The following is a 22,044-nucleotide window of genomic DNA, read 5'->3' on the forward strand; positions in this document are numbered from 1 at the left end:
TGTTTTATGTAACGTTTCTTATTTGTTTTTTGAATAACAATTTGAGAAAAAGTAGACATTTCCTGTTCTACTTTAAGAAAAATACTTTCTTCCTTTTCTTATTTGACTGTGTGATTAATGGAAATCACCCTGCCTTGCAGGAGTGTATATGACAGGAAAGGAACTTCGTCAGTGTATGCTCCCAAAGTCAGCAGCTTTGTCTGAAAAACTCAAAGTATTCCAAGAATTTCTCCTGCCCAGGCATCCCCCTGTTTTTCATGAGTGGTTTCTGAGAACTTTCCCTGATCCTACATCATGGTAAGTTACCAAGAATATAATATGTTGTTAATAACTGAATGTTTATTTTGAAAACTTTAGATTTTTGTTGCTTTATGTGGCATAAGGATATTTGGTAAACATTGTATCTCCTTTATTTTTTATTTTTATTTTTTTAAACTATAAGAGGTGTTTAATAATTATTTGGATTACATCTCTCCCAGTTAGAAACAGTAGTCAAACCCATTTAAGGAGTATTCTGCAAAGAGAATTTTGGGCTGTTTTATTATCAGATATAACCAGTTATAGCTGGGAGACATGAAGACCTACACAACAGTAGACAATTCCATGAACTTCATCACAAAAACTATCATAGAATTTATTTCCAGAAGTACAAAGTATTCATCTATACATGTACATTGGCAGGATAACTTCTAACAGCAGAATAGAATTCATCAATGCATTTTTTCCTTGAATCCTGCTTATGAACAAATCCATGATGGTGAAAAGCACACATGCTTTACAACTTAATTTTCTTATCCTAAACTTAAATACATCCCCTTTAGGTACAGTAGCAGATCAGCATACTGCCGTTCTACTGCAGTGATGTCAATGGTTGGTTATATCCTGGGGCTTGGAGACCGCCATGGTGAAAACATTCTTTTTGATTCTTTGACTGGTGAATGTGTACATGTAGATTTCAACTGTCTTTTTAATAAGGTATGTGATGTGACTTAAATGTTTTTTTTTTCTTTCTTTCTTTCTCTCTCTCAGTTGCCTTTCCTCAACAACTATTCTTCCTAGATAAACCTCTTGGTTACATTTATACTCAAATCTGAGTCAAGTTGAGTTTTATGCCTGGTTTTCATCATTGGATTCCATCGTAAAGCATTTTAGAATGAAGAGAACTTAGAAGAATGATGTAGTAAATAGCAAACCTAGCAATGAACTTGAAGTCCAAAAGCATAGCTTTAAGTTCTGACTCAGTTGGCTACTAGTTATGTGGACATGTGCTAATCAATTCATTTTACTGAGTTTTAGTTTTAGAGATAAAAAGTAATATGATTTCTAAATCTGGCAGCAGATCAAAATTATCCAACAGTTTTAAAAAGTACAGGACTAGGAATGTGTAGTTTGGTGGTAGAACACTTGCCCAGTGTGTCTGATACCCTGGATTTAGTCCCCAGGATCACAAAACAAACAAAAAGAAAGAAAAACCAAAAAAGAAACACCTAGAAAATATCCCAGGAGATTTCAGATTCTATAAGTCCAGAGTGAGGCTTAGGAATAAATTAAAGCGATTAGACTCATCTCTAAGGCTCCCTACAATTTTCTAACATTATAATCCTGGAGAGCAGATTTGGTAGGTTAGTCTACTGTTCTCTTCATCTCTCTCTTTTATGAGTTAGTTGTCTTGTGCTGTAACAGGAAACCAAGAAAGATCATAGACTCGAGCTAGAATAAATCAAAGACAAACCACTGATATAAATCATACAGACGAGGAAGATAGGGTAACAGATTGGAAGGTAAAATAATTCTCAGAAAGGCTCATTAGAGAATGGCAGAAAATAAAAAACTCAAGTTATGACATGTTTCATTTCCTGAGGTTATATGACTATATCTTTCTTCCTCTTGTAAAGTGAAATCTTAATGAAAGAAAAAATATATGAGAATATTTGTCTGTACTTTATATATTATTCAAGAAAGACATTAAGGAAACTTGAGATTAACTAGTCATTTAAAAATTCTCTATGATAGTATTCACTATACCATATCAGTGAAAGAGCAACATTGATTTTTCTAGATCTTATCTAAGATAAAATTGTGCTTTAAGTTTCTCAAAAGCAAAGGCAGGGTCATGGACTCTTGCACAATATAAACCTTTTACAAGACAGGCGTAGTAGCACATACCTGTAATCCTAGTGGATTGGGAGGCTGAGACAGGAGGATGGCAAGTTCAAAGCCAGCCTCAGCAAAAGCAAGATGCTAAGCAACTCAGTGAGATCCTATTTCTAAATAAAATACAAAATAGGCTGGGGATGTGGCTCAGTAGTTGAGTGCCCCTGAGTTCAATCCCCAGTACAAAAAAAAAAAAAAAAAGTTACAAACAAATATTTTGAGGATACTTTACCTCTTTTTTGTTTTGTTTTGTTTTTGTACTGGGGATTGAACCCAGGGACACTTTACCATGGAGCTATATCCCTAGTCCTTTTTATTTTTTTATTTTGAGGCAGGGTATAACTAAGTTGCGAGGGGTCTTGCTAAATTGCTGAGGCTGGCCTCAAACTTACAGTCCTCCAGCCCTTGTTTCTTGAATTTGTGGGATGACAGGTATGTGTCACTGTGCCTGGCAGTATACTTTTGCTCTTTGCTACAGGAGTCTAGACATGAAGTCTCAAACTCTTTGAGTAAAGATCTTTAAATTCTAATTTTGTTACTTTATAATAATACTCATTGTTTTTAAGGGAGAAACCTTTGAAGTTCCAGAAATTGTACCATTTCGCCTGACTCATAACATGGTTAATGGAATGGGTCCAATGGGAACAGAGGGTCTTTTTCGAAGAGCCTGTGAAGTTACACTGAGGCTAATGCGAGATCAGAGAGAGCCTTTAATGAGGTAATCATCTATACTTTGTAAATAATTTAGCAATAACCTTGAATATAAATACTGGTCTCTGTTTTTCTTTATATAAAAACTACTTTGCATTGGCTGAAGTACATTTTTTAAAATAATAGCTTAAGATATAATTCACTAACTATAAAATTTATCCTTTTAAAAGCATATACTTGAGTGTTTTTTAGTATGTTCATATAGCTGTGCAGCCATGGCCACCATCTAATTTTAAGACATTCTCAGGACCTCAAAAAGCAAGAGGATTAGCATTTATTCCCTGTTTCTTCCCACATCCACCTCCCTGTCCCCAGCCATCTCTTTGCAACCACTAATCTACTTTCTGTCTCTGTGATTATCCCTATTCTGGACAGTTCATATAAGTGTGTCTGTCTTCCTTCACTTAGGATGTTTTCAAAGTTCATCATGTATAAGTACTTTAATTTTTTTATTGCCAAGTAGAATTCTATTTTATGAATATACCACATCTTATTTATTCATCAGTTAATACACATTTGTACCTTTGGTACAAGTTTGTTTTACCACAACATTTGCTTCTGCCTTTTGGCTCCTGTAAACAGGGTGACTGTGAACACCTTGTACAAACTTTATGTGGATGTATGTTTTCAGGAGTGGCATTGCTGGGCTATATGTTAACCTTAAGCTTAACATTTTGAAGAATTTTCAGATTATTTTCCAAAACTGTTATAGATCTTTATAATCACACCAGTAATGTATGTGGGTTCCAGTTTCTCCATATTTTTATCAATACTTATTACTATGTATTTTATTTTACCTGTTCTACTAAGAATGAAGTGCTGGATTTCTGTTTTTGGTCTTAATAAATATTTCCCTAATGACGGGGGATGTGAGCATCTTTTCACATGCTTATTGGTCATTTGTGTGTCTTCTGTGGATAAATGTCTATTGAAGTTCCTTTTTTCTTTTTTCCCCTCATTGTGTTGCTTACACTCTGGGATCAAGAGATCTTCTTGCCTCAGCCTCCCTAGTAGCTCAAACTACATGCCTTCCACTGCACCTGACTCCTTTGCCTACTTTTATATATATATATACATATGTGTGTGTGTGTGTGTGTGTGTGTGTGTGTGTGTATTTTTTTTAATGTGTTGCTCAGGATCAGACCCAGTGCCTCACACATGTGAGGTGAGCACTGTACCACTGAGCTACAGTTTCAGCTCTCTTTGCCTACTTTAAAAAAAAAAAAGGAAATTTAAGCTAATACTTTTTTTAGTTGTAATTGGACACCATACCTTTATTTTGTTTATTTATTTTTATATGGTGCTAAGGATCGAACCCAGTGCCTCACATGTGTGAGGCAAGCAATCTACCGCTGAGCCACAACCCGAGCCCCTCCCTTTGCGTACTTTTTTTAAAAATTCATTCTAATTTGTCATATATGACTGCAGAATGCATTACAATTTATATTACACATATAGAGCACAATTTTTCATAACTCTGGTTGTATACAAAGTATATTCACACCATTTGTGTCTTCATACATGTACTTAGGATAATAATGTCCATCACATTCCACCATCTTTCTTACCCCCGTGCCCCATCCCTTCCCCTCCCACCCCTTTGCCCTATCTAGAGTTCATCCAATCCTCCCATGCTCCCCCTCCCAACCCCACTATCTATTGCTGAGTAATATTCCATTGTGTATATATACCACAGTTTCTTTATCCATTCATCTACTAAAGGGCATCTAGGTTGGTTCCACAGTTTAGCTGTTGTGAATTGTGCTGCTATAAACATTGATGTAGCTGTGTCACTGTAAGTATGCTGTTTTAAGTCCTTTGGGTATAGACTGAGGAGTGGGATAGCTGAGTCAAATGGTGGTTCCACTCCCAATTTTCCAAGAAATCTCCATACTGCTTTCCATATTGGCTGCACCATTTTGTAGTCCCACCAGCAATGTATGAGTGTGCATTTTCCCCCCACATCCTCACCAACACTTATTTTTGTTTGTATTCTTATAACTGCCACTCTGACTGGAGTGAGATGATATCTTAGAGTAGTTTTGATTTGCATTTCTCTAATTGCTAGAGATGAACATTTTTGCATATATTTGTTGATTGATTGTATATCATCTTCTGAGAGGTGTCTGTTCAGTTCCTTGGTCCATTTATTGATTGGGCTTTTTTTTTTTTTTTTTTTGGTGTTTAGCTTTGTGAGTTCTTTATGTACCCTAGAGATTAGTGCTTTATCTGATGTGCTAGTGGTAAAATTTGCTCCCAAGCTGTAGGCTCTCTGTTTTCCTCACTGATTATTTCTTTTGGTGAGAAGAAGCTTTTTAGTTTGAATCCATCCCATTTATTGTTTCTTGATTTTAATTCTTGTGCTATAGGGGTCTTATTAAGGAAGTCAAGGCCTAATCCAACACAATGGAGATTTGGGGTTACTTTTTATTGTATTCAACGCAGGGTCTCTGGTTTAATTTCTAGGTCCTTGATCCACTTTGAGTTGAGTTTTGTGCATGGTGAGAGATAGGGGTTTAATTTCATTTTGTTGCGTAAGGATTTCTAGTTTTCCCAGCACCATTTGTTGAAGAGGCTATCTTTTCTCCAATATATGTTTTTGGCACCTTTGTCTAATATAAGATAACTATAATTATGTGGGTTAGTCTCTGTGTCCTCTATTCTGTACTATTGGTTTACCAGTCTATTTTGGTGCCAATACCATGCTGTTTTGTTACTGTTGCTCTGTAGTATATAAGGTCTGGTATAGTGGTGCCACGTGCCTCACTCTTCTTGCTTTAGCTATTCTGGTTCTCTTATTTTTCCAGATGAATTTCATGGTTGCTTTTCCTATTTCTGTGAGGAATTTTGCCTACTTTTTAATTTGATAATTTGTCCTTTATTCCTTAGTTGATAAGAGTTCTTTACATATTCTGGATACAAGATCCTCCTAACATATGATTTGCAAATATTTTCTCCCATCTTTTTACGTTCTTGATGATATTCATTGAACTATAATGGTTTTTTTATTTATGATGCTGGGATTCAAACCCAGTGCCTTACACATGATAAGCATGTACTGTACCACCAAGCTATATCCCTAACCAAAGTTTTAAAGTTTGGTGAAGTCTTAATGTATATTTTTCTTTTTGTTAATTTTGATGTTTTATGTAAAAATTATTGCCTAATTCAACTTCAAAAATATTTACTCTTAAATTTTCTAAGTGCTTTATATTTTAGCTTTTTTTTAAGATAGAGAATTTTTTAATATTTACTATTTTAGTTTTCGGTGGACACAACATCTTTGTTTGTATGTGGTGCTGAGGATCGAACCTGGGCCGCATGCATGCCAGGTGTACGCGCTACCGCTTGAGCCACATCCCCAGCCCAAGCTTTTTTATTTTAATCTTTGATCTATTTTTAGTTTTTGTGTACATTGTGTGAGGTGCAGATCCATATTCATACTTACACATGTATATTTAGTTGTCTCAACACCATTTTTTGAAAAGAGTGTTTTTTCTCCATTTGGTTGTCTAACCGTGTGTGTGTGTGTGTGTGTGTGTGTGTGTGTGTGTGTGTGTGTCCTTGAAACAGGGTTTGTATTGCCCATTCTATCCTAGAACTCTCCAGTTCTTCACCTCATCCTCCAGTGAAGTTGAGATTATTGGTGTATGCCACTGCACTTGTATTGTCTTGGCATTTTTGTTGAAATGGTCAGCTGGGGGCTCTCAGTAGAGTTCAATAGTAGAATACTTGCCTAGCATGCACAAGGCCCTGGGTTCTATTCCCAATACCTCGAAAAAAAGAAATGTTCAGTTGGTTTTCAATAATTCTATTCAGCAGTCTATTTCTTTGTTTAACTTTATGCCATCTATAGAATGTCCTTATCACTGTATTTTTGTAGTAAGTTTTAAAATGAAGAAATGTGAATATTCCAACTTGGTTCTTCTTTTTTCAAGTTTGTGTAGCTATTTTAGGTTCTTTGCATTTCCATATGAATTTTAGCATCATAATGTCAATTTCTTCAAAAAGCCAGCTTGGATTTTGATAGAAATGACATTAAGGTTGTAAATCGATTTGTAGGGTATTGTCTTCTTAACAATTTTAAAATTTCTGATTCATCAATACGTAATGTTTTCCATTCATTTAAATATTTATTAATTTCTTTTTAAAATATTTTTTAGTTGTAGATGGACACAATATCTTTATTTATTTTTATATGGTGCTGAGGATCGAACCAAGTGCCTCAGAGGTGTGAGACGGGCGCTGTACTGAGCCACAGTCCTAGCCGTCATTAATTTCTTTCAACCATGTTTTATAGATTGTATATTTTATAGATATGTATGCACATCTTGTATTCAGCTTTTTAAAATTTTATTCCTAGGCATTTTATTCCTTTTGATTCTATTCTAAATGAGATTTTCTCTTAATTTCATTTTGAGTTTGTTCATTGCTACTTTATAGAAATACAGCGTTGATCTTGTATCCTGAAACTCGCTGAACTCCTTAATTATTCCTTATAGTTATTTTTGTGGATACCTGAAGATTTTCTCTGTAATAGCACATCATCTGCAAATAGAGTTTTATTTCTTCCTTTGCAATTTCAGTGCCTTTTACTTCTTTTTCTTGCCTAACTGTCCTAGTTAGATCTATGTCAAATAGATCAGGTGATAGCATAGTCCTGTAGGTCTTAGAGATAAAAGTCTTTCACTTCTAAGTAAACTATTAGGCTATGGGAAACAGATTTTTAAAGGACTTTTCAGCTCTTTTATTCACTTCCAGTATTTAAAATCTTTCTACCAAACATTGTGGTAGACTATACTGGTTATATTAGTTAAACATGAGGAAAAACAAATCCTCTGAAAGAGGAAATATTTCATTTATGAATCACTTACCCAGGAGCCCTTGTTTTATTTGGGGAAGTCAGGAAATAATTTCTGAAGTAGCTGGATTTCTTAAAGATAAATAGAGTTGACCGTGCAAAGGGGAAAAGAGTATCCTGAGAGTGATAAAATATCAAATTAAGTGAAGGCATGGCCTGCCTGAGAAATGTAATGCAAGAGCTCCCCTTATCCACAGACGAATGTTCCATCACTCCCAGGGGATGCCTAAAACCAAGGGTAGCATCCAACTCCATATGTACTATGTTTTTTCTATATATATATATCTGTGAGTAAGTTTAATTTATAAGTTAGACACACTAAGAGATTAAAAACAATAACTAATAATAAAATAGAACAGTTACAACAATATCCTATAACAAAATTGCCACCATCTCTATTCTTGTGCTTTGAGGCTATTGTTAAGTAAAATAAGGGTTACTTACATAACCACTGAGATTCCATGACAGTCATTCTGATAGATAAGCTGGCTAAGTGACTGACTAATAGGCAGGTGGCGTGGTACACAGCATGGATATGCTAGACAAAAGGATGAGTCACATGCTGGGCAGGGGTAGTAGGACAGCAGGAGATTTCATCATGCTATCCAGAAGGGTACAAATTAAAACTGAAAAATTGATTATTTTTTGGAATTTTCCATTTAATATTTTCAAACCACGTGTAACTGAAACCACAGAACACAGAAGACTACTGTACTGTATTCTAGAGGCTATCCCTCAAAGCGTTGGTGCTAAGAAATGATGGCTAAATTATGCAGGACTACTTGAAGCTTCTTTTCACATTTAAGCTGTACCCTGAGAGCAACCAGAAGTAATTGGAGGGTTTTAAGAAGAAACAAAAAAGATAGAAGAGAAGGAAATAAGACAATCTGGTTTATACTGTAGAATAATTAGAGTTTGGACTAAAGGCCAGAAAACTAAGGACTATTGTGGAAACCCAGTATTAAACAATGGTGCATTGGAGGATGTTGTAGCAGTAGAGATGGAGGTAAGTAGAGAGTCTAAAAAGGTGGAATCAGATGATAGAGAAAGAGGAAGCAAGGATGATTACTAGATTTTTTTTCCTGGGAAAATAATATTGTTCTTAACTGATTTTAGGAATACAAGAGTAGTAGTTAGGAAAAGGTAATGAGTTTTATTTTAGAGATACTGAGTTTGAGGTGCCTGTATTAAATCCAAGTGGGTATTTCCTATAAGTGGTTGGATTTGATGTCTAGAGCACAGACAAAAGATCTGGTGGTAACTGAAGGCATTAATGATATGGCAGGGGATAAAATCCATTTATTCAGTAAATACTCATTTATCAGTTCATGGTATACATTTAGAGATGGTACACAGAACTCATCTTGCCCTCAAAAAACACCTCCTACCATCTTGTGTCTTGCCTCTATCTCCCTATCTTTCCCTTCTCTGCACGACAAAACAAAAATTTCACATAACCTTACTGAAAAAGTAGTAATGTCTCTTACAGAGTATTATACTAAGCTTCTCATCCTTCACCTAACTCTTAAGTGTTGACTGTAGCAAGATTTCTTTTTTGCAAAGATATCATTGTATTAACCATGTTTCAATTTTAGTGTCTTAAAGACTTTTCTACATGATCCTCTTGTGGAGTGGAGTAAGCCAGTAAAAGGACATTCCAAAGCAACACTGAATGAAACTGGGGAAGTTGTCAATGAAAAGGTTAGCAGAAGGTGCAACTTGATATGAGCTAATACTGTATGTCTTACAAATGAGAACTGAATACTGAATTCTTAAATATTTCAAGTGAATGTTGATTACTCTGAAATCTAAGTTTTCTTTATTGTTATTTCTAATGTTAATATAGCATTGATGTAATAAAAGACAACAAGGCATACTTGTTTAACATAAACATCTTACAATTATAAAATAACAGTGGGAAAAACTTGGACACAAATTGCCTGAGTTTACAGAACAACATATCTGAGCCTTACTACAGTAATATGTGCCATAAGCCATCTTGAAAAATGTAGCAGTTAATTCCTTACTAAAATTAGTTAAGTCTCAATTTTACAGATGACCATTTTTAGTAAGTTAGAATAGATTTAAGGATTTTTTTTTAAATGTGATATATGTCCTGTGGATTAAACCAGGGCTTTGTGCATACTAAGCACATGCTGTGCCACTGAGCTACACCACCAGCCTGAGGATTGTTTTTCTGATAACATCATTTTCATTTTTATATTCTGATATGCTGTTTTCCTAAGAAAAAAAAATGTGAAGTTTTTTTTTTCTAAGTATCTCAGAATTTCCATTTGTATGCGCTAATGTAATTTAAGTATTAGGTTATTAGAGCATTATTGCTATTATTAGAATATTCATTCAAATACATAATGTCTATACACATTGAAAGCACCATTTTGTTGGTTTTGTATTTTTGTGTGTGTGGTCCTAGGGATTTATCCTAGGGTCTTGCACATCCTGGACAAGTGCTCTACTACTGAGCTACTTCCTAGCCCTTGAAACAAATTATTTAAATTTATTACTTTTCTGGAATTATAATGTGAAAAGAGTTTCCCTCTATTTCATGAAGTCCAGAAACATGTCCAGTCAGTTGATGTTGAATTAATATAACAAGCCTCAAAATCAATATCTCGCTACTGAATTTGATTTTTCTTTGTTGTTTCAAAGGGGTATTGATTAGTAAAAAGTGTTGATATTTATTTAAATATCAAGAAAGTAGAAATTCTAAATTATCAACACCACATGTTATTGAGTCATTAGTCCTAATGACTTTGTCTTTCTTTTTAGGCCAAGACCCACGTTCTTGACATAGAGCAGCGACTGCAAGGTGTAATCAAGACCCGAAATAGAGTGACAGGATTGCCATTATCTATTGAAGGACACGTGCATTACCTTATACAAGAAGCTACTGATGAAAACTTATTATGCCAAATGTACCTTGGCTGGACCCCATATATGTGAAATGCAATTACTTCAAAGAATGTTATCTAGAATTAATGTATTCAATATTTTATATATATATATATATATATATATATATTTAATTCTAAATTAGAACATAAGTTTCTTTGTGTTTTCAGAGCAACTGGTATTATTTCTTTCTGATTGTTAATAAGAAGAGTGTTTTGGGTGGTTTTTGTTTTGTTTGCAGTACTGAGGATTGAACCCAGGGTCTCACACATGGTATACAGTCTACCACTGAACTATATCCCCAGCCCTATTAATAATGTTTTAAGATAATATATGTTCAGTTATTAAGATAAATTGCTTAACACACATGGTGTATTCTAATTGAAGAAATGAAACATCATATATTCATATGGTTAAAGAAGTATTTGCAAGAAAACAAGCCAGCCTAATTTCATTTTACAATTTTTATTGGTTTCTTTTAAAAAAATAATAGTTGGCATAAGGATTCATTTTGACAACAAAATTAAATCTAGCATTTCTGTACACTTATACACAGAGCTGCCTCTTTTGTCCTTGTGGAACTGACAGCCTGAGAGATTCAAACATAATAGCATATTATTAAATTCGCTTAATAATAAAAGTCTTTTTTAGTATGTTTGAAAGTGTGATGGGGAAAAATTCAAGAAATGTGAATAAACATTCTGTAATATTTTTGTTTTTATTTTATTTTTTTCCAGTGCTAGGAATGGAACCCAGGGCCTCATACATGATAGGCAAGCACTCTACACTCGAACTACACCAGCATTCCTAACATTCTATAAAATTTAAAGATATTGCCATACTCCAGGTGTACTAGAATGCACTATCTAGTGTTCATAGAAGATAGCAACACTCAAAACTGCATGAGATTTTAAAGTCGGAAAATAATTACATGTTAATTTTTTTCCCTCAAAGACTTAAAATAATTAGGCAGCAATGCGGTTATTACATTCAAATAATTGGAAAACTCGAAATAAGTTAACAATAGAACTCAGCCTTGTGAAAACTAAACATATAATTTCCTTCCAGAGGCCTAATGTTTACAGTTAAAAGTCCCCTCTAATTCAGAAAAATTTTCGCAACTTTCGAAAAGAGCAGGTTATTTGTTTTGGAGGTACTGGAACTTGGAGCACTCTACCACTGAGCTATGCTTACCCCAACCCTCTTCCTATCCTGTCCAAGTGTTTGGAAAAATGGGGTTGATTCTTTCTAAAACAATTTCTTTTGGCACTGGGGATTGAATTCGAGTTGCTTTACCACTGAGGTACATCCCTACCCCTTTTTATTTTTTGAGATAGGTTGGGCAAATAGTAGAGACCTACAGGCATGCGCCCGAAAAGCACGCTTTGTTTTTTGTTTGCGGGTTTTCCTTTTTCCAAAAAATATTTTTAAAGGAAACTTTACTGTAGGCTTACATTCCTAAGAGAAAATAATATTTTGCGCTCTCGCAAAATAAAGCCAAATATATCGCTAGACATTTTCTAAATCCGTGCTGAAAAAATACTGATTAGCAACACCAGGAGGCAGAAGCAGCCAAGACAAAAGTCGGTGTTCAGCACCCTTCCAACAATCCCCGGAGGTTTTCACACCGCTTCCAAAGCACAGCCCATCAGCTGGCATTCTCAGGGCTAAGGTCCAGAGATCCTCGCAGCTCCTAGGCCGCCGCCAGCACCTGAGCAGCAGGCTGCAAGGCCGACGGGAATAAGCCCCGCCCCGGGACGCGGCCGCGGATCCCGCCGCTCTAGGCGCGCAGGGCGCTCTCTATGGTCGGTTGGGCGGTGTGTTGTCATCGGCGGAGCGACGGCCGGAGGCGGCGGCGTAGGCCCCGGCGGGGCGTTTGGTTTCGGTTTGGCCCTGTCTGCAATTAGTGTTGACTGTCGAAATGGGAGTCCCCAAGTTTTATCGATGGATTTCGGAGCGGTACCCCTGCCTCAGCGAAGTGGTGAAAGAGCATCAGGTGGGTGAGCACGGGCGGCGGTTCAAAAGGCCCAGGACCCCGGGCTCCGCGGCCCTCTGCCCACCCGGGACCACGGCTTTCCAGCTTCCTCCTGCTCGTCTCTGCTGGCGGAGGGGCGTAGGCCGGGGGACGGGAGGTTTGAGGACGCAGGGTGAACCGACTGAGGTGCCACAGGCGGGTTGCGTTCCTGTGGGCAGACCCGCGGGGCTCCCGGCTAGTCTGACAGCTCCTGCCCGGGCAGGGCCTTCCGCGAGTAGGAAATAAGTCCTGGGTGGGAACGCTCCGAGAGTTCGCCCCTTCCCTCAGCAGGGAGCTGCAGGTTTCCTCCGCCCTGATGGAGGGGTGAAGCTGAAGGACAGACCCTCGTAGATCCCCCAGCCCACCAAAGGAGCTGACCCACGTACAAGCAATAACAGCCGCCTCCGCGGTTGAATCACCTTGTTTACTTTCCCTTAGAAAGGGCTGCATCCCACCTACCTCGCTCCCAGCACCTAGACTTTTTGTCGTGGCTGATGGTTCATATTTATGATGCCTTTTCAATTATCTCAAATACATTATCAACTCCCCCAGCTACTCAGGAGGCTGAGACAGGAGGATCACAAGTTCGAGGGCAGCCTGGCAACTTAGCGAGACCCTGTCACAAAATAAAAAGGATTGGAAACTATCAAAGGACCCAGTGGTAAAGCGCCCCTGGGTTAAATCCCCAGTACCTCTAAAGGAAAAAAGGTATCAATATCAACCCCCTTTTGCCATAACAAAAATAATAATGATGAAAGTAATAATAATAGGGCCGGGGGAGGGCGTTAGAGGCTTCAGTGCATTAGAGAGCATGAGAACATTATTGGTACTAATAACATTTGGCATGCAGTGACCACAGAACAATGTTTATATGTAGAGTCCAAAATGTATATTTATGTATTGGAACTGTGAAAAGAAAACAGTGGTCTGTTAGGTAAACTAGACTTTGAGGGATATTTTAGTGTTTCTTACTTTTAATGAATTTAATAGATCTTTTTACGTTTTATGTTTGACGGGGGTGGGGGAGGGGAGTCATTTGGAAAGTTTATATACCTGATTAAATTACTTGGTAGCATTGTATTAATAGTGGCAGTTATTACATTATGGTTTAATTTTTTTTTCAAGTGCTTAAAAGCCTAAAGATAGCACTAAACTTCTGCAAAGGATTTTTTTGTTTGATTGTTACTGGATTCCAATCTAATTTGACATTTTAGAAAAAGCTTACCAGAAATTCCAAAATGCTAGCTTATCTATCATTTGTTTAGAGCATAAGTTGAGTTGGATATAGAGGAACATTTATTCCTGGGAGGAAGGTTTAAAAGGATACCAGTATATTGCAGAAAGAGAGACAAACTGGCTTTTCCTGGACCCTTCAATCAACAAGTATTTGAGTCACTTTTTCCTCTAAAATGAAAAAATAAGGTGAATGCTATTCAGAATGACTTGATAACACATAATTTGTTTGATAATATTTTTATTTAGTACAGAGCTTGGTTTGGTGAAAATATTTTGGGTTCTCTATTCTGAGGAATTTTGTTACTGAAAACATAAGTAATCTTAAAGGCATTTTTATCACATGGACACTAAGGATAGGTTTTTTTTTTTTTTTTTTTTTTTAAAAGAGAGAGAATTTTAGTATTTATTTTTTAGTTTTCGGCGGACACAACATCTTTATTTGTATGTGGTGCTGAGGATCGAACCCGGGCCGCATGCATGCCAGGCGAGCGCGCTACCGCATGAGCCACATCCCCAGCCCTAAGGATAGGTTTTGTGAACACTTTACACTAGATAGAAACTGAGAATGGGATTGTTAAAAATTTTCATTGTAGTAAACCTTAAAACTAGGTGCACCAAAGTGATATTGTTAGATATCTGATCACAAAGACACTAAGGGCTACCAACTACTCTCCAAGTAATACTTAAAGATGGCAATACCTCAATATGTCACAGTGATTCAGAAACTAGTCCAGGGAAGAAGGAATTAGGAGAAGGAGTGGGTTCTAGGAAGGTAATGGTGGTGACAGTAACACAGTTTTTCAGCCTCTGAATCTTCACATGAAAACAGAAAGTGAAACTAGATAGTGAAACTTAAAATCAATAAAACAATTGCAACAAACCTTGTGACATGGTCTCTGATACTTTGGGGTCAAAATACTGCTAGAAGAGGACAAAGAAAGCATGAGGAAAAAGGAAGCATGTTGGACCTCAGACCAGAACTCCAGAACAACTGACAGGTATTCACTGAAAGACTGTGCTAGTCAATTAGATAGCCATAGCCAAAATGGAGAGCTTTTATTCTGAAAGACCAAAGAGACAGGAGCAGGATCCCTCCTGTGCATTCTGAAAACTGGCTTGCCAAGTCAGAGCCCACTCTAAGGAGAAACTGGTGAGAGTGAAATAAAATTTTATAACAAAGCGTGCAGTACAGACAAGAAGAAAAAAGAGGAGACTATTCAGATAAAAGTTAAGGAGTGTTATAGTCAAAAAAAATCTTGAAAAAACAACCACCAAATTTTTTTAATACTACCCAGAGGAGGGAGCTTTGTCAAGTTAAAGCTTTTCTGAAACCCTACTCATTCTAAAAGCTCAAGAAAATTAAATTTACACCGAAATGAGCAACAAAAAGTATTGAAGTTGGATTGCATACAAAGTTATTATAGGGAAAATACATCGCTACAGACATTAAAAACACAGTAAAGGGCTAGGGATGTAGGTCAGTTGCAGAGCACACACTTAGCATGTGCAAGGCCCTGGACTGATCCCCCAAGGCTTCCCCCAGAATTTTTTTTTTTTTTTTTTGCAGTTAAAAACATGCCCACAGAACAGCAAAACTATAACCCAGTCTTTCAGAATGAGCTGAAATGCACTAAGAAAATTATATGATATGAAAGAACAATATATCAATTTTGAAAACTGCGGGATAAGATGACAGAATCTAGAGAAAATTAGAAATGAAACCTAAAATGTAAGCAAGGCAAGGGCAAATAATGCTGTAAGATGGGTTGAAAAAAGAGATGGAAAGAAGAGAAAATTGTAAGCAATAGGGGTTCCTGGGAAAAAATGCAACAACAAATACTAAAAGAAAACTTTCCTAGGGCTAGTGTTGTTGCTCAGTGGTAGAGCACTTGCCTAGCATGTGTGAGGCATTGGGTTTGATTCTCAGCACTGCTTATAAATAAATAAGATAAAGGTCCACCGACACCATATATAAATATATAAATAAATATATAGAGAGATAACTTTCCTAAAATTAAAATGAATGTCAAAATTGTGTATTAAAAGACTGTACCCTGTACCTGATTTACCAAGACATAGTCTAATAAAATTACTGGACTCTAAAGAAAAAGACTAGTTACTTCAGTTGAGGGTCCCCAAATGGTGAACAGCATGTTTACTGAAAGGAAAAAAGAGAAAATAAGGATAGCTGTATAAATCTGAAAGTTTGCTTCTATCCAGATTCTCCATTTCATTGGAGATTAGTTGATGATTTGGTTTTAGAGTCAATAGTACCACCACTGTGAAAGGAGAGGAAAGAAATTCCAGAGACATTTTTTCAAATAATCATCATTGGTTGGGAGTGCAAATCAATGGCAGAACACATGCCCAGCATGTACAGAGGCACGGGTTCAATCCCCAGCACTGGGGGCGGGGGGGGGGGGGGACACAAAAAGCAACTGATTTCTGCCCTTACACCAACTCATTCTTTACATATTTTCAGACCTTGGGGCTTACCAATTTATAACCATCTATGAGCAGATACAACTGTTCCAGTTTCCAATGCAATATTCTGCATTTTAACCTCCCCACCACACCTCCTTTTTTTTTTTTTTTTTTTAACAATCTATCAATATAAGTCCATTTACTCTTTTCTAGAAATCTGTGGTTGATTTGTGTCTAACGATGAGCCTCAGGTCCAAACCTTATTCCTTTTGGCTAAGTCATAAAACTAGGAGTATGATGTATTTTCAGGCTCTGGGGATACTTACAGGAGACTGTGTGTTTGTGTGTGTGTTGTTTTATTATCATAGAATTGGGATTTGGGGAGAGGAAAAATGTAAACATGTATCTTTAATCAACAAAGGTCATATAACTAACATATACTCTTAGAACATGTGGAGTTCTCTTTGTGGTTATTAACCAGCATATTGACATCAAAATAGCTAAGATTTGTTAAGCACTAAGCACTTGCCTTGGAGTGGGTATTGCTTTACATGCATGCATTCACTAATTTAATCTTAACATAGCTGAGAAAACAGTCACAAAAACAATTGTTATCCACTAGTACATGTTGCAGCTAAATGTGAAACCATTTTTTGTTTGGTTGGTTGGTTTTGTTTTCATTATTGCCTCTCTGCTAGGAAGCCCTTTGGGCATTTTTTCCTCTAATCACTACCAGGCTTTCATGGAATTTGAATGCCACAGATGTTCTGTGTATCTGTTTATATACTAGAGTACTTCTTTATCTCTTTCTTTCACTCTCTCACACACACACACACAATAATTTTGGTCTTAATGTAAGCAATATTGTTGCTGTTGAAAATGCATATTATTATTAGTAGTAGTTTTTTGGTACTGGATTGAACACTTAACCACTGAACCACATCCCCAGTTCGTTTTTTGGCTTTCAACTTGTGATCTTCCTGTTTCAGCATCCGCTGGGATTACAGGTGTACACCACCACACCAGATGATAATGCATACTCTTGATCCAGAAAGCTCTGTTAAAATGTACATTACAGGATTAAACATGTGAACCATTTTTAATATTTTTTTAAATATTTTTATTAGTTGTTGATGCACCTTTATTTTATTTATTTACATGTGGTGCTGAGAATCGAACTCAGTGCCTCTCACATGCTAGGAAAGCACTCTACTACTCAGCCATAACCCCAGCCTCCATTTTTAATATTTTTATTAGCGCATTATAGTTATACATAATATGGCATTCCTTTTGATATTCATACATGAATGGAATATAATTTGCTCCATGTTAATCCTCAGTATTTCCACTTTTCCTCCCTCCCCCAATTTTACCCATTTTTAAGTATACAGTTCAATAGTGTCAAATACATCTACCTTGTTGTGCTAAGCCTACTCTCTAAAAACTTACCTGTGCATTCCTTCCTTCCCCAATGGCAGTGGTACTTTACTACTGAACTATATTCCTAGCCTTTTTCATTCTTTAAATTTTGATAAAAGGTCTAAGTTACCAAGGCTGGTCCCAAACTTGCAATACTCTTGCCTCAACCTCCCAAATTTCTGGGATTACAGTGTTCAATACCATGCCTAGCTCTTCTGTGCATTTTTGTTGAAACTTGCATCTTGGTTATGAAAACTTAAAGTTTCAAATTATAGGGTACACAGGTTGTCATTTCCATTTTAAAGTGTTTGCTGTTATACAGGGAACTTAACTGTCTTATTCTTTACTGTATTCAGGAAATACTATATTTCCCAGCCCCTAGCATGATGTGTGGCACATGATGCATATTCAATAAACACTTGTTGAATTAATTTAATTGTAGCATATAACATATAAAAGTTAGAAAAGATAAACCTTGAATATTAAAATATAACCTGTTTTAAAATATATGGCATTTTTAAATGAAGCAGCAAAACCCTGGAATTGTTTAACATGAATTTAAGTGAATAAAAATAAAGAACAGAAATTAATGTTGACAGCTGTTTTATTTAATCAGATGGTCAAATATATGTTATTTGTCTTTAAAAACAAATTTTATAATAATAAGTAGGCTACAAAGTTAGACAAACAAAAAGAAACTAATGTTTTGAGATTAGATACTAAGATACTAGTATGTTGAGGGCCACAGCTGAGTTGGGATGACACATGGCATTTTTGCCAGAAGGGAGTGGTTGAGAGGTGACGCCAGCAAGCCATTGAGATGATAATGGTTAAGTTAAGCTGCTGCATATTCAGTTGTATATAGACCCCTGCTATCCCATCTCCTGCCCGCTACTTTAGGAGTTCTCTGCGCCCGCTACTTTGGAGTTCTCCTGGGGATTCCTGGGGAGTTCAAGTTGCTTGGTGAAGTTCCGAAGGAGGGATTTCCGGTTGGTGGTTCCTGGAAGGGTCGCTTGGGTGGTGTTCTCTGGAGTTCAGGCAATAAAAGGGTTCCTGTTTTGAACCTACAAGTGCCTCCTGGTGGCTGGGTTATTTTGTGCCAGCCAGACTGCGGCACTAGTACATAGCCACAATTTAAAGCAGTGTAGACGCGCATATTCCAAATGATTGGGGTGTAGGCTGTCTATGTAATCAGGATTAATGAGGGGAAATTTCATTTGTTTATTAATTCCTTAGATTTTGGATGGGTGGTCTACTGGGTGTTGAACCCAAGGATTCTTTACCACTGAGTGAGTGAGTTTATTTTGTTTTCAGATGGAGTCTCATTTTGATTATCTCATTTTGAACATTGAAGTCTCATTTTGAACATTGCTGAATATCTCACTAAATTGCTGAGGCTGGCCTTGAACTTGCAGTCTTCCTGCCTTGACCTTCTGAGTCACTGGGATTATAGGCTTGTGCCATGCTTCTGGGCTAGATATTTGTAATTGCTGCTTGTGTCAGGCAGTGTGCTAAAGATCTGAGATCTTACATTAAGAAACTCAGAATTTAACAGTGGAGGATAAACACACTCTTAAACACTCAACAAAAATGCATGGAGCACCTACTAATGTGCCAACACTATTATATGCATTGAAAACACAAAAATAAGATACAGCTCCTGTTCTCAAGATGCTGAATCTCAAAACAGATTTGAAAACCAGAAGTAGCATAAACTATCATTCAGAGAGTGCTTAATTGCTTCGTTAAGTGAAGTAAGGGAGGCATGTTCAAGATGTGGCATAAAGAAGGAGTATCATCTCCCCTTAATAGGGAAAACAAAACAGACATAAGTGCCTGAGCTGAATCTGGAAGGATGAAAAAATTAGTGGAGGAAAGAACAGGAAGAAGCTTTGAGGCAAAGAAGCATTGAGGCAAAAAGAGGAATAGCATCTATAAAGTCTTAGAGGTTTGAAACAGCCCAGGTGTTTAATTCACAGGGTCTAGCTTGTAGGGCATATATGGAAACAGGAAAAGAATATAGGATTGATGGGAAAAATAGCCAAATCATACAGGACCTTTTATGGTATTAGGATTTGTAGTATCTTATGGGTTTAAGGAATGATCAGACTATGTTTTAGAAGAAATGGTTAAGCCATGGTGAGACAAACCTAGACTCGAGCAGTCCCATTGGAAAACTGCCCACCTAAACCAGTGCAGATCTGGGACTAGAGAAGAAGATGAGATCGCCTAAAACAATAGGAATGGATAGGATGAAAAGATTCTAGAAATGTTTTGGATGCTAAATTAGAAAACAAAATACCTCAGTGACTAATTAGATATGGGTTTGGAGAGGTGGAGAGTATAAAATAACTTTAAAAAATTTTTTTTAATTTTTTTTTTTTAGTTGTTGGTAGACCTTTATTTATTTATACGTGGTGCTGAGAATCTAACCCAGTGCCTCAGACATGCCAGGCAAGTGCACCACCACTGAGCCCCAGCTCCAGCCCAACCTTAAAATTTCTAACATACAAATATAATAACTGGAAAGAGAAGATAATGATAATAAAAATTGTGAATTTATTTTTTAAGGTTTTGCATTTATTTTTATTGGTGCATAATAATTATATAATTTCAATTTTATTTTTATTTTTAGGGGAATATCAGGGATTGAACTCAGGGGCACTTGACCACTGAGCCACATCCCAGCCCTATTTTGCATATTATTTAGAGACAGGATCTCACTGAGTTGCTTAGCATCTTGCTTTTGCTGAGGCTGACTTTGAACTTGTGATCCTCCTGCCTCAGCCTCCCGAACAGCTGGGACTACAGATGTGCACCACCACGCCCAGCATAATTTAATTTTTAGAATCTTAGATTATGTCAACAAATTTAGGAAACTTTAAACTGGTTTCCTGTTTGTGATTTATTTATTAAATTCTTCCAAACTTTGACTAATAGGCATCTACTTTTATAAAAACACTTTCATTATTCTGGCTCTCATTTATTTTTTTCTCACTTTGTCAAGTTGGCCAATGGTTGCTTATTCATTTTATGTTTTACTAATCTGAAACCTAAGAGAATTTTTAAAACATTTCTTTTCTAAAAGGAAAATTATAGTGTTTAGATGTAAAAAACTATCACATAGTCTAGAGGAAAGTAAAAAGCAACTGAAATTTCTTCATGTAGAACTAGTAATGTTGTTTCTATACACTTCCTATGTTTTCTATGCAGAAACGCATATAAATAAATATTTTCTTTAATTATCCTATTTGCTTTTTTTCTGTCCTACTTTTGTCTCTGGCCTTATGTTTGTAGACATTTTTCCATAATAAATATGAATCTCTATCATAATTTTTAATTGATATGTAATATTCCACTGTATACTGTCGTCAGTTTTCTATTATTAGTCATTTAGATTGTTTTTCATTTTTTTTTAAATTTTTTCTGAACAGACCTGCCATGGATATTTTTATATTTACATATTCATAAATTAGTCATTTCTGATGATTCTCAGGATAAATTTACATTCATACAACTCCTCAGTTAAAGATATCCATGTTTTCAAAATATCGATGCATACTTTCAAATTAGTTATTTCAATTTATTATTCCCATTTCAAATGACTGGATATAGATTCCATTTCTCTTTCCTAGGACTGTGACTTTCTTTTCTAAAATGGAGATAATAAATATTTATTTTTAAGGTTGTTATAATTAAGAGAATTAATGTAAATAGTTAGCCTAATGTTTAGCACATAGTAAGTCCACAGTTACTGTCAGCTATTACTTTTAATAACCTGTGAAATTGCATTTCCCCAAAGCTTTGTAAATACTGGGCAATATCAGTCTGTTCAGTTTTACTAATATGTGGAGAAAATGTTACACCATTATACTTCAAAACTTTTGGATGAACATCTTTTCTTAGGCTCATTAGAGTTTTGTTTCTTTTTTTTAATTGTTTTCAAGTTTTTATGGATACTTGTAAAATTTGCTCTTTTTCTTCGTTTTAAGAATTTTTTATATCTTAGGAATATTGACTGTCCTCATTTGCAAAATATATTCTCTGTTTTATCATTTTAAATTGAATTTGGTACTTTTTTGACCTTTTAGATTTACAACAATAAATTTTTAAATAGGTAATTCACTATTTATTTACTTTATGTTTGGGGACTTTTCTACCCTAATATTGTCATAATATTTTTGTGTGTACTGTGTATATGTTGTTTTTTGTTTGTTGGTTGGTTTGGTACTGGGGATTGAACCCAGGAGTACTTAGTCACTTAGTCACATTCTCAAACACCACTACCCCCCCCTTTTTTTTAATTCTTTTA

At 36.1% G+C, this 22,044-nt stretch overlaps 2 protein-coding genes across 2 annotated transcripts in view; both read left to right on the top strand.

Annotated features, from left to right (window-relative positions):
* Atr (ATR checkpoint kinase) overlaps positions 1 to 11,188 on the top strand; it is a 106,220-nt gene extending 95,032 nt beyond the window's left edge. The window contains exons 43-47 of the mRNA XM_076868263.1: positions 141 to 297; positions 822 to 975; positions 2,721 to 2,872; positions 9,322 to 9,427; positions 10,517 to 11,188. Of these exons, the coding sequence (XP_076724378.1) occupies positions 141 to 297; positions 822 to 975; positions 2,721 to 2,872; positions 9,322 to 9,427; positions 10,517 to 10,690 (743 nt within the window). The 3' untranslated portion in view covers positions 10,691 to 11,188. The remainder of the gene's footprint in view (positions 1 to 140; positions 298 to 821; positions 976 to 2,720; positions 2,873 to 9,321; positions 9,428 to 10,516) is intronic.
* Positions 11,189 to 12,488: 1,300 nt separating this feature from the next.
* The window catches only part of Xrn1 (5'-3' exoribonuclease 1), a 115,119-nt gene continuing 105,563 nt past the window's right edge, over positions 12,489 to 22,044 (top strand). Inside the window, exon 1 of the mRNA XM_076867577.1 lies at positions 12,489 to 12,635. Within this exon, the coding sequence (XP_076723692.1) occupies positions 12,561 to 12,635 (75 nt within the window). The 5' untranslated portion in view covers positions 12,489 to 12,560. The remainder of the gene's footprint in view (positions 12,636 to 22,044) is intronic.

The sequence above is a fragment of the Callospermophilus lateralis genome, chromosome 10 (assembly GCF_048772815.1).
Source record: "Callospermophilus lateralis isolate mCalLat2 chromosome 10, mCalLat2.hap1, whole genome shotgun sequence".
Lineage (NCBI taxonomy): Eukaryota > Metazoa > Chordata > Mammalia > Rodentia > Sciuridae > Callospermophilus > Callospermophilus lateralis.